This window comes from Eumetopias jubatus, unplaced genomic scaffold, assembly GCF_037043125.1.
Source record: "Eumetopias jubatus isolate StellerSeaLion01/CBP00866 unplaced genomic scaffold, mEumJub1_p1.0 scaffold_2, whole genome shotgun sequence".
NCBI lineage: Eukaryota > Metazoa > Chordata > Mammalia > Carnivora > Otariidae > Eumetopias > Eumetopias jubatus.
The window spans coordinates 85450120-85467003 of NW_028274808.1; the positions used below are offsets into that span (position 1 = coordinate 85450120).

General features: G+C 43.4%; 1 protein-coding gene across 1 annotated transcript in view; it reads left to right on the forward strand.

The window, feature by feature from the left end:
• The window catches only part of TBC1D9 (TBC1 domain family member 9), a 115782-nt gene that overhangs the window by 36952 nt on the left and 61946 nt on the right, over positions 1 to 16884 (forward strand). Inside the window, exon 2 of the mRNA XM_028102223.2 lies at positions 10491 to 10601. Coding sequence (XP_027958024.1) covers positions 10491 to 10601 — 111 coding nt within the window. The remainder of the gene's footprint in view (positions 1 to 10490; positions 10602 to 16884) is intronic.

Below are 16884 nucleotides of genomic sequence, written 5' to 3' on the forward strand. Positions count from 1 at the left end.
GAGAATACCAGAGCTGATTGGTTACAGAGTTTCATCTTTTATAAAGTCTTAGAGCAGGATATATTCATGATGATATTTTTTCCTTTACTAGTTCTTGGGTTATTATTTTATTATAATACTTGCACACGCGTCTGGTTTTACATAATTCCAACAGCATAAAAATTACTTTTAAAAATACGGTTCTGGGCGCCTGGGTGGCTCAGTTGGTTAAGCGACTGCCTTTGGCTCAGGTCATGATCCTGGAGTCCCGGGATCGAGTCCCACATTGGGCTCCCAGCTCAGCGGGGAGTCTGCTTCTCCCTCTGACCATCTTCCCTCTTGTGCTCTCTATCTCTCATTCTCTCTCTCTCAAATAAATAAAATCTTAAAAAAAAATAAAAATAAAAATACGGTTCTGATAGTCAAAAGAGTCTGACTTCTTCCCAGTGGTGTGTCTCCCCAAATCAATGTCATTTCCCAGAAGTAACCGTTATTAACAGTTTAATGTACATCCTTCCTGGACATTTCCTATGTAGATACAAGCACATAGCATCTTTCTTTGCCTCACTTACATGTAGCCAAAGGCAGCGCCGTGGGTATTTACCATTATAATGAAGACTCAGTAATAAAAGTAGCAAAACGAATTTCATCCGTTTAATGTTTGTAGTTTGTAGATTTTATTATTTATTTATTTATTTTTAAAGATTTTATTTATCTGGAAGTAGGAGAGAGCACAAGCAGGGGGAGTAGCAGAGGGAGAAGCAGACTCCCTGCCAAGCAGGGAGCCCGACTCGGGGCTCAGTTTCAGGACCCTGGGATCATGACCTGAGCCGAAGGCAGACGCCTAACCGACTGAGCCACCCAGGCGCCCCAATGTTTGTAGTTTTTATTTGGGGAATATAAACTTCCTGACTTAAGCTAGTTGTTTAAATATGTAGTCCCTACAATTGAGTTAAGTAATTTGGTGCTGTGTGATTGAGTATGTATCAGTTTATGGTATTGATGCACTTCGTATACTAGAGGGAAAAAATGAACTTTAAACAAATTTCGAAAAGATAAAAGGCAGGCCCCTCTCCATCAGAGTGTGTTTTTGAGGATGCCACTCTTTGAGATATTGACCTGTGGGATTGCATTCTAGCAACAAGATGACTAACCTGTGACTATCTTTTTTTTTTTTAAGGTTTTATTTATTTATTTGACAGAGAGAGACACAGCAAGAGAGGGAACACAAGCAGGGGGAGTGGGAGAGGGAGAAGCAGGCTTCCCGCAGAGCAGGGAGCCCGATGCGGGGCTCGATCCCAGGACCCTGGGATCATGACCTGAGCTGAAGGCAGAGGCTTAACGACTGAGCCACCCAGGCATCCCTAAGCTGTGACTATCTTGAATGAAGTAGCAGCTTTATTATAAACACAGTGACCATTTACTTGCTTAAGGCTATTACCTCTCTTTAACTAAAAAAAGCCCAAAGTAGAAGGTCGGAAGTAATTGAGATAACAAAGCAATTTTTTTGCATCAGAAAAATATTGAATGTACATTTGGAAAACTTTTAGAAATACAGAACAATACAGATAAAAGTAAAATTATTTTACCCACCAATATGTTAATTTTATAGTCTTTAAAAATCATGTATTTTAGTTTATAATATAGTAATATTATACTTATATTTTGATTGGAATCATAGGGAACAAAAATTTTAAGTTTTGTGCTCTTTTCTTCACGTAACATACTAGATATGCTTCATCGTGACATTAAATAATCATTTGAGAGCATGATTTTATTTTTTATTTTTTAAAGATTTTATTTATTTATTTGAGAGAGAGTGCGCGTGTGCACGAGTAGGGGTGAGAGGGGCAGAGGGAAAGGGAGAAGCAGACTCCCCGCTGAGCAGGGAGCGGGGTGCAGGCCTGGGTCCCAGGACCCTGAGATCATGACCTGGGCTGAAGTCCAACGCTTAACTCACTGAACCACCCAGGCGCCCCACGGGCATGATTTAAATGTCTATCATTGCATAAATGTATTGTAACTTATTTAGACGTACTAGGTCATTACCTAAATGTAATTTAAAATTCATGATTGCTTCTATTTCATGATACTGATTCATTGTGGAGAAGGGGTTACATGAATTAGGAGGGTTGGCAATGTTCTTAGGACTGAGTGAGTGGCTCCTACAAATGTGGGCCCACCTGGTAGAAGGTATACGAGGGCCATCATGCCCAGGTTTCCCTGAGGTGGTGGATGTGGCTTATCTCTTAGAAACGGTGGGCTTCACAGTGAGGAGCTACTCCCACCAGCACCAGAAAGGTCCCTTCATCTTCATTCTGCAGGCTGACCTTGGCCAGCCCTGAGCCATCATTTCAGGTTTTCAAACCTGCCTCTATAGTCAAGATTAGAACGAGTACACCTTCCTGCTGCATATATGGAAGCATCAGTCCATGTAACAAAAGTGCGTCTACCTTCCTCTTTCTGGGTTCAGGGCTTGTTTGCAGATTGAGCACACACAGGAGCCTAGAGTGTTTTTTGAATGAATTCAGTTCATTGTCCTCACTGGTCTCTATCAGAGCAAACTTGAATCCCTGATAAAAGTCTGAGAACAACAAGCTTGTCTGTGGGGATGAAATCACCACTGCAGCGCTGGGGTCAGTGACAGCCTCTTGGGGATGTGGCCTTGTGCTGTAGCACAGGAACCCGCATTTGAAAGGGGTCCCGGCTTGGTTGAATGTTCTACTAGTTGTCTTGAACTTAAGAATTTTTGAGCAAGGGGCCTTGCATTTTCTTTTTGCCCTGGGCCCTGCAAATTGTAGCTGGTCCTAACCAGGGTGTTAGGTAAGGTGGTAAACTATTTTAATGATTCCTTCTCAGACACGGCCCCAAAGAGAAGGAAAAATCAATTGCAACTGCCCTCCGTTTTTGTAGGAGGAGGTGCGTGTGACTTTAAGAGACTGGCTTACAGGGTGAAATGGAGCAGCTCCTGGAAGACTGGGCCTTCAAGGGTGCTTGGTTGATTGGAGCAGCACATACTAATTGGCTGTATGACAAAGGCTCTGCTGAGGAGATGCTCTTCAGATTTCAGTTTTCTGCAATTACTTTAGGTATAAACCCGCCTGTGTGCTTTATCTTCTGTGGTGGAAAATATGAAAGTCATGGCTTCTTTCTCTCCTTTTGAGCCCTCACTTTCTGTGTGCCGTAGTTTTCCCTTGTCTGTGGGGGATACGTTCTAACCCCCCGTGGATGCCTGGTACTGTGGGTAGCACTGGACCCCATGTATACTGTGTTTTTCCTGTACATACATACCGGTGATAAAGTTTAATTTATAAATTAGGCACAGCAAGAGAGTAGCAATTATTACTACTAATAAAATAGAACAATTATAACAATATACTGTAAGAAAGTTATGCAAATGTGGTCTCTCTCACTTGAAATATCTCCCTCTCTTGTACTCACTCACCTTCTCCCTGTGATAATGTGAGATGAGAAGTTGTCTACACGGTGAGATGAAGTGAAATGGATGACGTAGGCGTTGTGCGGTAGCGTGAGGCTACTGTTGACCTAACCCCAAATCAGAAAGAGGGTCATCTACTTCTCCTTTTTTTTTAAGATTTTATTTATTTATTTGACAGAGAGAGACACAGCAAGAGATGGAACACAAATAGGGGGAGTGGGAGAGGGAGAAGCAGGCTCCCCGCGGAGCAGGGAAGAATCCCAGTATTGGGATTGGTCTCTCCCTTTTAGCCAGTACGACCCCTACTTGAGAAAGGTTGTTAGACTCTTTGGGGTTGTGAAACTGAGAAAGCTCATTGCCCCCCATCTCCAGCCCCAGGCATCTCCCCCAATACACCTACGTTCCTCAGCTTCTTCCCCAGAGAACAGACATGGCCTCTCTCAGAGATACTGTAGCTGGGCTACAGTAGCCTGTGTGTACCTTCACATCAATCATGGGGACACTGTGAACTCGGGTGCGTTTATAGCTCTGGAGCTGACCCCTCACCTGGCAATTCCAGCATTCCCCTTCACTGCTGGGCACACAGGATGGTTTTCGTAATCTCTCACCTGGTCCCTTGGCCAGTATGGTACGCAAATGAATTGTTTACCAATCTGTGTGTGGGTGCAAGAGTTTCAACTGGTTAAACTTTGGGGTAATTTTGTGCTTTTTTGGCAACAGCTGCCCATCTCTGGACTAGTTCCCAAAAGTAGAATAGAAAGGCTCGTGTTTTCCCTAAATATCTCTTTTTTTGATCCATCTTAATTCCAGATAAATCTCGATATTCATTAAAAAGTGACAAATTACTTCCGAAATTAGAGAAGTTGATCTCCCAGGGTACAAAGTTTAGATGTGAGTTTGATCTGTATTATCTTGCACTCTCTGAAGTGGGATTTTTCCAACCTTTTCTCAAGTATTGGTCTCCATTCATTGAATGATTCTTAGACAATTTTAATTATTTAAGGTCAACTTGCTAGAACTTATTAGGTACTATGGTAGCTGAATAAGGTTTGAAAATAATTCTTGGTTTCCCCCCAATGTCCATCAAAGTGGAAACTTTGTGGCCCAATTGATAAATATTCAGCGTAACTTGAGGGACTTACCGTAGGCTTTGGGAATTCCAAGGTAAAACAAGGCTGTGCCTGCCCTCCAGGAGCTCACAGACTGGTGGGAAGAAACTGCAAACAAGAGTCATTAAGAGAAGTATAAAAACTATGGTGTGGCTGGAGGTTATAATGCTGTCAGCAGTTGCTTCTGGGTGTTACTGTTTAATTACTTTCTGCCTAAGAGCATGTGATCTTAGTCAGTGCTAAGACTTGCAAGGGATGTACCAGTAACAACTTGGGAGCAGCAGGTAGGAGAAGGTGAGAGCCCGTGACCTACAGAAACTTCCCATGGGAGCAATGCAGAGGGGTTTGCAGATACTGGTCCCAAATTCCTCCATTTATATAGAATATATATAAAGAAGTAAGTCCAAGTACACTGCCTGTCTGGCTTTAGGGAGATCAGTGGGTATTTGGTGAAATGAATTGATCGGGGTATATATTCGTGGAAGCCTCTAAATGGTAAACTCCGAATCTCTGAACTGGATCTCCAGCACAAGTCAGTTCAGTGGGAAAGGCAAATAGCTCACAGAATGGAAAACCTGAGTAAATAATAAACAGGAAAAGATACTCAAACTCATTAATAATTAGAAAAATGCAAATTTAAACAACAAATGGAGGGGCACCTGGCTTGCTCACTTGGTAGAGCATGTAATTCTTGATCTCAGAGTTGTGAGTTCAAGCGCCAGTGTTGGGTGTAGAGCTTACTTAAAAACAAAAATAACAAATGGATATTATCTCTCACCCTTGAGATTGGTGAAAATAAAAAACCAAACACTGATAATACTAAGTGTTTGGACCATTGTAGAGAAACATATTGTCTGGCTTTCCTGGTAAGAGTAAGTTGGCACAATCACTTTGGAAAGCAATTTTGTAATGTCTGATGAGGTTTAAAGATGCACTTACCCTATGACAGTTCCATTCTAAAATGTTTTCACACGCTTAAAACATCATATACAAAGAAAATGATTGCAGTGCCTATTACAAGAAAAAAATTGGAGGTAAACCCAAATGTCCTTTATTAGGAAAAAGAGTAACTTATATTTATACAGTGGATATTATATAGCATTTAAAATGAGTGAATCAAATTTACAAGTCTAACCTGGGTAAATTTTATAATCATTTTATTGGGTGAAAACAGGTTGCCAAACAGTATCTACTCATTATCATTAATGCAAATTTTAAAGTGCACAGCAGTGTAAAGTGTGCATTCATGTACATACACGTGGGGCGATAAAAGTTTAAGGACCTGGTTGGGGAGAATACAAAGCAAGCTGACAGTGGTCAATGGAGAGAGGGAAATAGAATTGAGGAGACATTAAAGGGACCTTTGCTATGTGTGTTACATTTTCTTTGTTTAAAGAAAAAAAAAAGGCAGATGAGGCCAGATGTTGAAAGTCAGAGTAGTGGTGCATGTATTTGTAATTTCCTATACTCTTCTGTGGTTTTGCAATATGTCCTTGAACAGTAGTGCTTAGGGCATCCGTGGCATTCTCTGAGGAGGGACTTTTATTGCCCATGCCCTTGACCTTTCGCTTCCATGGTCATTGTAGACCTCTGACTGGCTGCATGGCCAAGGGGGCAGAGAAAGGCCGAATGAGCTTCAGGACCTTGTCCGCTTTGACATTAAGTAATTCCAAGATCGTCAGTAGGTGATTGATCATTGTCACGGGCACATTCCTACATGTCCACACTCTCCTGACACGGGAGCCGAGCAAGTGATGACTCTGTGTGTCACACCCTCCAGTGCCCACAGGCAGATGGGAAGCCTAAACGTACCAATTTTGTAGTGTTTTCTGAATCTCCTTGAAAACAGCATGTTTACGTTACATGATGCCTCCGAACTAATACCATAGGTAGATGTGGGGAAGAGTTATTTTGAGGGCCATAATTTGACTCCGTTATCTCAGGCAATCAAAGATTGTTTAACACCAGAAATAGCTGACCAGAGCAGCTGCTAAAACAGCGCTTCGTGTGGGAAATAAGAGGTTCAGTATTTTGACAGCCATTTCAGAGTTATGAGTAATAAAACTTCTAAGAAAATCTTGACGGCTGGGTTGGTTTTTTTCTTTGGGGGGGTGTGTTGGTGGGGGGATTGGATTCTCCGGCTCAGATTTCCCATCTTGCAGGATTCTGTGTGGATAGAGCCTAAAGGAGGAATATTTTCCCTCTCCCAGAGTCTTGATTCTTTGTATCCATAGCGTTTAGGCAGCACAGTGATAACTTATGTAGGTTTTCAAAAACTAGGGAACTCATCCATTGATCAAACGTGTGGTCAGGGCTTACTGTGCTCCAAGCAAAGGGCAGGACCTAGGAGTCGGAAAGAGTCAGCCTCCGCCATAAGAGGCCGTCTGGAAAGAGGAGGAGATGTGGAATGAGGCAAAATGTACAAGTAATTTTAAATAAATTCAATAGGTACTACAGAAGCAGAACTTGGAGGGGAGGAGGGATAGAAAGAGAGGTATTAAACAATTAGGAGTTTGTCATTTAAGGCGGTGGGAAGGGGGATAAGCACAACATTGCAAACCGAGGGAGGATTCTGCTCAGTGTTACAAAGGGAAAGGGTGAGTCTGGGTTAATGTGGAAGAGTGTAGTTATTGATTTGGCTGGCCACCTGCGTACCTCGATTGACAGTATTACTTTCTGTCTGAATATCTCGTACCTTAAGTTTTCAAAGAATTTTCACAACAGTTTTCTAACTGTACGTGCACCTCATGTGAGTATTACAATGCTATACTGTCTGTAGTTTAAAATATTTCAGCATGGACCCTAGAGTAGGTATGTATGTACCTGTTCGTTTTCATCTAAATCTTAGTGGAAGGTGGTGGTGCCAAGTTGTGAATGCACACTCAGTGTTGATGAGCTGGTATCTCATCAGAAGCCCTCACTCTGCAGAGGTGGCGGCGGGTGGGGGTGGGGGTGGGGTGTCTTCCTTAAACAACTCAGTTTTCTTTGTCCCTGAGTGACACCGGAGATTTTGTTAAATCAGATAATGGGTGTTGGAGGTGGATTTCACTTGGGGACCTTTGTGGTGGTCAAGATGAGTGGATCAGGGTGAACCTTTTCAGGGGCCTTCCCTGCTGTGTGTTACAGAATATACAAGTCTAGTGAGACATTAAGGGTGGGGAAACTGAGGCTCAGGGAGGCTGGGTGTGAGAGTGGGGTAGTGGCAGGGCCAGGACTGAAGAATTCCAGAACTGGGACCACTTCTGTTGGCTGCTCTGCCCGGTGAGCTGTGCTTGCCCTTGAAGAACCTTTATCTGTGATGACACTCCTTTAGAGGCTCATTAAACCATGTAAGCTAATCCTTGACTGAATTCCCTAAGCCCAGACTGTAGTGTGTGTTCCTTAGAACCAATGTATGCGCCATTTCCAGTATTGTGGGGATTTTGTTTCTTCTTTTGATTCAAGAAGAGTGAAGTATTACAAACACTCAGTTACGAATGATGTACTTGTATTTCTAGTTAACAGTGAAGGGACTCCAGCTTAGCTGGCGCACTCTTTTCTGCTCTTCCTGTTAATATACTCTTCCATGAGCAGATAATTGAAAATTAATTAGAGAGGTCTTTGCAGTAAATCCACGCCACAGTAGAGAAAACAAAAATGCATACATGTGTGACATTACGTGGAAATTTACCCCTTGGAAAACTACAGGCCGCAGGGATTTTAATGTATTTCATACAGGCCAGATCAAACAAATGAATTAATTTCCACTTTAGTGAACGTTTGTTTTTCCTGGTGTGTTCAGGTCGGCTATGGTCACTGTGGGTTTGGAGTGAACCTAAATGAATTCCTGTCCTTGGACAAAGACCAAGGACAACTGTAGGACTTGCCCATGGTTAACCTCCCGTAGGCTTTTTGATTAATAACCCTGGTTCAGGAAGGCAAGTGCTATTATGATCACTTTACAACTGAGCCAGTCAAAGCAACGAGAAGTGGCATGTCCACACCACAGAACTGGTTATAACAGAGTCAGAGCCAGAACTGAGCTCGTCTGAACACTAGGTGACTCAACGATACAGCTCTTTCTATGACCCCAGGTTGCCAGAGCAGAAGGAAGTGAATTTCATTGGTAGCATGCCCATCAAGGTATTCCATATGGTGATACGGTGGGAACCAAACCTTAAGACATTGTTATAAGACAACACGTCAGGAAACTGTCACTAGTGGTGACAGTTTCAGAAGAACTTGTGGTTCAGATTTCAGCAGAACTTCATGAAAATCCTCCTATGAGCCAGGCACTGAGCTTCATGGTTCCCAGTATGCTGCTTATTTTTAGCAGGAGCAGAGCAAGGGAGCCTGGGGACCTTTCGCCTCCCCCGCTCAGCCTCAAGCATTTATCAGTAGTATCCCAAAGCCATTTTTGACAGACATGCCATCTAAGTAGAAGTCAAATTAAATAAAGGAGTGTCTTGGCAAGTTCCAGACAGGTTTCTTAACCCCTTACTCCACGCAGCCCGTTGCCCTTAAATCCCATTACATTCAGTCTTATTACAAGAACAATCTCGTAACTGTGATATTGTCTTCCATTTTATCCTTGAGAAAACCGAGGCATTGAAAATAAGATGTCTTGCCCTAAGATGAAAACTATCCAGAGTTCCTAATTGGTTCTTCTGAGTCCAAATCCCACTCTGTGCTAATTTCCACCCGACTTTTGGAATAATTATGGGCATTTACTTTATGGGGATCTTTTGGATTCATCCTGTCAAGTAAGGGATCTAGTTTATTTGACTTCGTGGAATTTGTGTGTCTGTGTGTCCCTGTTATTTTAGAACAATGAAGAAGATGTCCGGTGCTTAATCCCAGGTTGGGATAGATAAAGAAGGCACACTTTCCAGGAGAGGGGGATGTTGGAGGAATGGTGGTTATAAGATAGAGTTGCACTCCTGGAAAGAGAAGACACTGCCTCTTCTTAAGTGAGCATCGGTGCACTGAGTATTTGCATTTCTCACGAATAAATGGGTAAATTCATTTGCTGACTGTTCAGGCCTCCTGGACTTGGATGACATGGGCGAGTTTCCCCCTGGGGTCTGGACAGATCAGTGAGGTTCCTGTCCCACAGAATGCCACCGTATGCTACCCCAATGCCTTTCCTGACCCTCAGCCTAGCTATTGCATCATTGTAGAGGGCAGTCATCTGCAGCCATCTCTGGTTTTAATGACTGATGTGACAAATGCCAAAGGACTCTGCCACTGAGGTGGGGAAATGCTTGTTTCACAGCCCTTGTTCACTCCTAAACAAGTGTGAAAATCACTGCTTTGCCTTCTCCCCTACTAGATTATACATACCTTAAGGACTCTGTCTTACTGTGTTTTGTGCCCACGGGGTTTGCCTTGCCCACAGTAGGTACTTACTTGATGTTTGCTGAGCTGACCTAAACTTTTCCAATACAAAGAAAAGTGGGACAGATTAAAATAATATGTAGGCCAGCCTGGCACACTGACTCAGATAGACATGACTGCTTCCCGGCCTGGACGAGTGACTCAAATTAAGGATTTGTTTCTTAGGTGAAAGGGGGGAAGAAATAATGCACATTGGGCATAATGTAGATAAAACAGAGACACCAACATATAAGTGCTTAATACCCTACTTATTTTTCTTTTAAGTAGGCATTTGTAAGTACGGGCATCTGCCAGGGACCCAGCTCCCAGCTTTGTCAGCCTCCCATTAGTTTTAACACCAGCAGACTGCCTTCCAACTTAGGCAGTTTCTCTTGGAGGTTGTTGGAACAAGTAATGTAGAGCCAGCATCAGACTGTTTAAGATGAAGCTTTGCCAAGGTGGGGTGCAACGGGAGGGGCTGTCGAGAAGGGTTGTATGGGAAGAGTGCTGGGAGGTCCAACAGAAAGGGTGCGTTGACTCTGCCTCTGGGAATTTGGGGGAAGCACTGGGGAAACTCTTAAGCATTCTTCTCTCTTCTCCACCCTCAGGCCTTCTCGTGGGTACCCTTGATGTTGTGCTGGACTCCAGTGCCCGGGTGGCTCCTTACCGAATCCTTTACCAGACTCCAGACTCTTTGGTCTATTGGACCATCGCCTGTGGTAAGTAGCGATATTCAGAAATACGGAGAAATCTGGTGAGTAACAACTTTCTGCCAGAAGGGAAGGACCCTTTATTTGGGAATACAATCACTTGGTATTTTAGGGTAGTTAAGCATAGCCACTTCAGCAGGGAAACTCCAAATCTTAATGGCTCCTTTGTCTACCCCACTCTCGCTCTGGCAAAGTCTCCTTTGGATCCTGTGGCCTTCTCCGGCTGTAGTGACACGAAGCCTCCATGGGAGGGTGACTTAGAAGGGAAAAATGGGAGATAGAGGCACACCCACATTTAACTCCCTGGGCCCAGACGTGTCACGCCCCACTTCCACTCACACTGTGTTGGCTAGAACCAGTCACATGGGACTCCAGTTTAACTCCATGTGCAGCTGGGAAATGAAGAGGAACATGGGGACTACTTAGGTGTACTCAGCAATACTTACATATCTGAGCACAGTACTTCCTACTTGAGGAGGGATTTTTTTTTTCCCTGATCATAATCTATAATAATATCCTGTGTTTAAAGTGGTGGTCAGCAGCCCTGCCATTATGGGGTCTCTCACAAGAATTTTTAATCTAGGGGCTCCTGGGTGGTAGTCAGTTAAGTGGCTGCCTTCGGCTCAGGTCATGGGTCCTGACCTGAGCTGAAGGTCTGCCTGCCGCTCTGCCTACTTGTGTGCTCTCTCTATCTCTCTGTCAGATAAATAAGTAAAATCTTAAAAAAAAAAAAAAATTTAATCCAAAGTGGCCAAGATTTTTTTTTTTAAGATTTTATTTATTTATTTGACAGAGAGAGACGGCGAGAGAGGGAACAGAAGCAGGCGGAGTAGGAGAGGGAGAAGCAGGCTTCCCGCGGAGCAGGGAGCCCCATGCGGGGCTCGATCCCAGCACCCTGGGATCATGACCTGAGCCGAAGGCAGATGCTTAATGACTGAGCCACCCAGCCGCCCTGGCCAAGATTTTTTTAGTTATTTGTTTGCATGTGGCTTTGCAGATAACCATAGGAAAAGCAAGGGCACTGAGCACTTAATTTTTTTTTCATTTTTTTACCTCCATTTGATTTTTTTTATTATTATTAATAGACTTTATTTTTTAGAACAGTCTTAGATCAGAGAGTTCAGAGAGCTCCCATCTGCCCTCCACATACATAGTTTCCCTTATTATTAACATCTTAGTATGGTACATTTGTTTTAGTTAATGAACCCATATTGATACACTGTTACGTTTTTTTTAAGATTTTATTTATTTATTTGACAGAGAGAGCACAAGCAAGGGGAGCAGCAAGCAGAGGGAGAGGGAGAAACGGTTTCCCCACCAAGTAGGGAGCCTGACTTGGGGCTCAATCCCAGGACCCTGGGATCATGACCTGAGCCAAAGGCAGATGCTTAACCATCTGAGCCACCCAGGTGCCGCTTGATACACTATTACTAAACAAAAGCCATAGTTTGTTTACTTTATCTTATTTTTTTAAAAAGATCTTATTTATGTATTTGACGGAGAAAGACACAGCAAGAGAGGGAACACAAGCAGGGAGTGTGGGAGAGGGAGAAGCAGGCTTCCTGCTGAGCATCGAGCCCGATGCGGGGCTCCATCCCAGGGTCCTGGGATCATGACCTGAGCCGAAGGCAGATGCTTAACGACTGAGCCACCCCGGCGCCCAAAGCCATAGTTTATTTAGATTTCACCTAATGTTCTTTTTCTGTTCCAAGACCCTATGCAGGATACTATATTATATTTAGTTGTCATGTGTGCTTAGGCTCTTGGCTGTGGAAGTTTCTCAGGCTTTCCTTGTTTTGGATGACCCTTCTGGTTTTGAAGGATACTAGTCAAGTATATTGTAGAATTTCCCTCTATTGCAATTTGGTGTTTTTCTCATGTTTAGGCTAAGGTGATGGATTTTTGTTGAGGGAGATCACAGAGATAAAGTGCTATTTTTATCAGATTATGTCAAGCAAGGGTACATATTGTTAATTTATGACTGATGAGGTTTTCCTCAATCATCCAGCTGAAGTAGTATTTTTTGGGTTTCTCCACTCTTATTATTTTCTGCCCCTTTCCATGCTGTTCACTCTCTGGAAGTCACTATACACAGCCCACCCTTAAGGAGTGGGGAGTTTTCATTTATTCAGTTATTTTTATCAGTATGGAATCATGCATATTGATTTTATACTTTGGAGAGTCCAGTGCTACTTTATTTTGTTGCTCAAATCATTCTAGCTTTGGCCGTTGGGAGCTCTTTCAGTTGACTTTGCTCAGTCTTTAAATTGATCTCTACTCAGTAGGAAGTGCTGTGCTAGGTTCTAAAGATATAATGATAATTAGATCCGGTCTCTGCTCTTGAGAACATAAGTAAGTATTCAATTATAACCCAGTGTGAACCAGTACCACACAGTGCCAGGTGATTGCAGGGTGCCCAGCTAAATGCAAGAATCTCAGCTGGGCTTTTACACAGTAGGAGAGGTTATCTGGGTGTGATTTCCAGCTGCCAGAAGGCCCTGGTGCCCTAGGAGTGCTTCCTCAAGGATTTAATGGTACCTGACATTCTAGCATTGTAGTCTTGTATCCCTTTCGAGTTATTCTGGTTTAGATGCAAACAGCCCCATGAGAAATGATGGAATATATCAGTCATTTATGCATTCTGGTGAATGAAGGCATGGCATCAGGGTGCAGGGCGTGGAGAAAACCACCTGGGAGTGAAGGGTGGGGATTGGAGTGAGAAGAAGGAGATCAAGGCTACAGGGAGAGGGAAGCTGGGACCCCAAAGAAGACAGGCTTACCGGGCCACCCAGGCTCCTCTAAGCCATCATTGAATACACAGCGGAAGGGCCCAGTAGCTGCTGTTGAGGGGGAAGTGTCCTGAGGTGGTTAGTGGGAAAGCGTCACATTTAGTTGGCAAACATTCTAGAATGTGTTAAAACAGACATTGTAGTCAGCAAGTGACGAAGTAAAAAGAAAGGGAATTAGAAAGCTGGCAGAGCCACTTAACAAGGGTGTGGAAAGGACACTCTGACACATTCTCTCTCACCTTCCAACCTGCCTACCACTTGTGTCCGGAGGCTTTTGAGATCCTTTGGAGCGTGGAGCTCCTTAGAGCCCTCCTTTCTGTCCTTACAGCAATTCTAGGCGCCTGGTCTTGCCAGGCAGTGTGCATTTACACTGAGGGGAGCTTCTGGTTTGTGCCTCTGTGACTCTTCTTTCCCTGCCCCCTCAGGCCTGAGCTTTTCTTTCTTTCCCTGTGACCTGACATCACTACTCCTCTCAGTTTCTGAGGCTTTGCCATTCTATGAAGCAGATGCTCTTGTGAATGCTCGTGTAGGAAAGAGCCCAGAGTTACAAAGCTGAATTATTCCTGAATTATTTGCCAAACCAACATTAAGGAACACGAGGCAGGACATGCTGATGGCATACTTTATACCACAAAGAGATGTACTTTCATTTTCCCAGTAAATAACGCCTGTCACAACTGCATGATCTCATTATAATAAGCCCAGAACAGTTTTAGCTTTTGTATATATTGATTACCCATAGAGATACCTCCAGAATTTCCTTGTGGAAGACTCCACAGAAGTGACATCCAGCGTGAAAAGTCCCATTCACCCATTAGTCCTTCTTATTGATTCACCCATTTAAAACCCAAATTGCCGGCTCCCTTTCAGGAGAGGATTTTAAGAGTGGAAGCTGCCAGCTTTCAGATTTCTCTGATATGCTGACCTTTTGGTTTGTCATTTTAATGGGTTTTTTTTTTGAAAACTACAAAGTTGGTATTTGGTGGGACAGTGTGTCAAGAGCTTTTTAATTTGCTTGACTTTTCATGAATCTTTGCTGTAAGAGAAGTGTCAGCAGAAAACCAGGTGAGTCTAACTCACTGCCCTGTAGAATCCACAGGATTGCAAAACGTTGCTGTACGCCATGCACGTCGTGAATCTGCAACATGTAAGTTGGATTCAAGGGAGCATCTACCATCAGTGACTCGCCTTAGACTTGAGTCACAACGAGTCTTTTGCATTGAGTCTTACTCCCAACGTAGCCGTCAGTCACCTGGCGCTTGGCAATAATATGAACCATACAGAAAGAAGAGTGGAAAAAAAGTAAGAGTTATTTGGTGAAACATTATTTTCATAAGCTGCTTCTAATCTTTTTTTTTTTTTAATATTTATTTGAGAGAGAAGGGAGCATGAGCAGAGGGGAGGGGCAGAGGGAGAGGGAGAAGCAAGCTCCCCGCTGAGCAGGGATCCTGATGTGGGGCTCGATCCCAGGACCCTGGGATCATGACCTGAGCTGAAGGCAGACGCTTAACCGACTGAGCCACCCGGGGGCCCCTGCTTCTAATCTTCTAACAGTTGTATCCAGATTGGTTTGATTTTTTTACTTTTCCTTGGCATTGAGACCTTTAATTGGGAAAGGGAACCAAAAACATTCCTAAGTAATGACTTTCTTTTCACTACTACCCAAATTGAAGCCACCATTCTCTTTGTTTTCTTGTTTTTTTTTTTAATTTTTTGAGAGAGAGAGAACACATGTAAGCACAAGCAAGGGGAGTGGCAGGCAGAGGGAGAAGCAGGAAGACCAGGAACCTGTGATCATGACCTGAGCCGAAGGCAGACGCTTAACCACCTGAGCCACCCAGGCATCCCGACCACCTTTCTCTTCGGTTGATATTCCATTGTGCCATCAATTCTAGCCTGCTGAATTGCATTTTGCTCAGTGGTTTATGCAGTAAATTGCACCTTTTGCCATCTCTTAAGAGCATAAAGGAAGCAGTACCCTAGGAATTTGTCTAGCCAGCTTTGCTGACCTCATTATATTCTGACAGTCTCCTCCTCTCCCCAGCAGTCAGTTGACTATTTTTCATCTGAGGCTCTCATTAGGAAGCTAAACAGCTACAGGTCTTCCCTCAGCAGCTGATGTTTTGTACTTGGTGCTCCAGAGGCAGGAGAGAGCCCAGTCCTCTGCCCTCCTTGGCCTTCAGTGGATTTCAGCAGAAGGCAACCCATTTGGCTCTCCCCATTAGAAGAGCTAGAAGGTTCTAACAGTAAGAAGGGTTATACAGCCTCAGTGAGAATATAGACACATAAAAATGATGGTAACTCCAAGGACGTTGTCTAAAGAGGAGCTCTGGGACCACTGAGAAGAGCAATAAGCAGAAAGAAGGAGATGATGACAATTCCCTCTGGATCTCACTTTTCAGCAGGACTGATAAAGGAAATGTGTGTTTGATGGGCACTTCACTGATGACACAGCCCTGCATGGTGCCTTGATCTGGCTGCCTGTTGATTTAGTTTCTCTTTTCTTTACCATCCCAGAATTTCACCTGGGCCTAGATGCTCATTCGTTTTCAGAACTGAAAGCTATTTTAGCCACCATCTTGCCTAACGGTTTTGTTTTACTAGGATGCGGAGGCAAGGTGAGTTGCCCAAGTTCACAATCCTAGTTGTAGCTAGTTAGTGCAGAGCTGAGACCTAATTCTTAGGTCTCCCTCTTCCTAGCCCAGTACTTTTTGAGTAGCACCATACTGGCCTTTATGATTAAGCATTCTTTTAGTCAGCAGCTGGTAAGACCCAGAGTTTAATTAAAGATTGCTAGTTGGTTCTGCTTCTGCCATTTCTGTACAATAGAGAGAGAATATGTGGGGTAATTTAGTTGCCATCCACATGAAATACATGTAATGTGCAAGTTGGCATTTTATAATCCTTTCTTGGTCTGGGTATCTCAAAAACTATTCTTGCATCTTTGGGAACACAGCAGCTTTTTAAAACAACTTGTGGGGCGCCTGAGTGGCGCGGTCAGGCATCCAACTCTTGATTTGGGCTTGGGTCATGGTCTCAGGGTTGTGGGGTCTAGCCCCGTGTCAGGCTCTGTGCTCAGCAGGGAGTCTGCTTGGGATTCTCTTTTCCTCTCCCTCTGCCTCTCCTGCTTGTGCTCTCTCTCTCTCTCGAATAAATAAATAAATCTTAAAAAAAAACTTGTTTTTTTCTTTAAGTAATACATGTTCATTGCAGAAAATTAGAAAATAAAGATAAGCAAAAAGAATAAAATTTAAAAACAATACCACACTCCAGATCACCTTTTATTTATTTTTATATTTTTTTAAAAAATTTATTTATTTATTTTAGAGAAAGAGAGAAGGAACATACGAGTATGGAGGGTGGCAGAGGGAGAGGGAGAAAGAAACTTTAGCAGACTCCTCGCTGAGTTCGAAGCCCTACATGGGGCTTGATCTTAAGACCCTGAGATTACAACCTGAACCAAAACCAAGAGCAGTCAGTTGCTCAAAACCTGAGCAACCCAG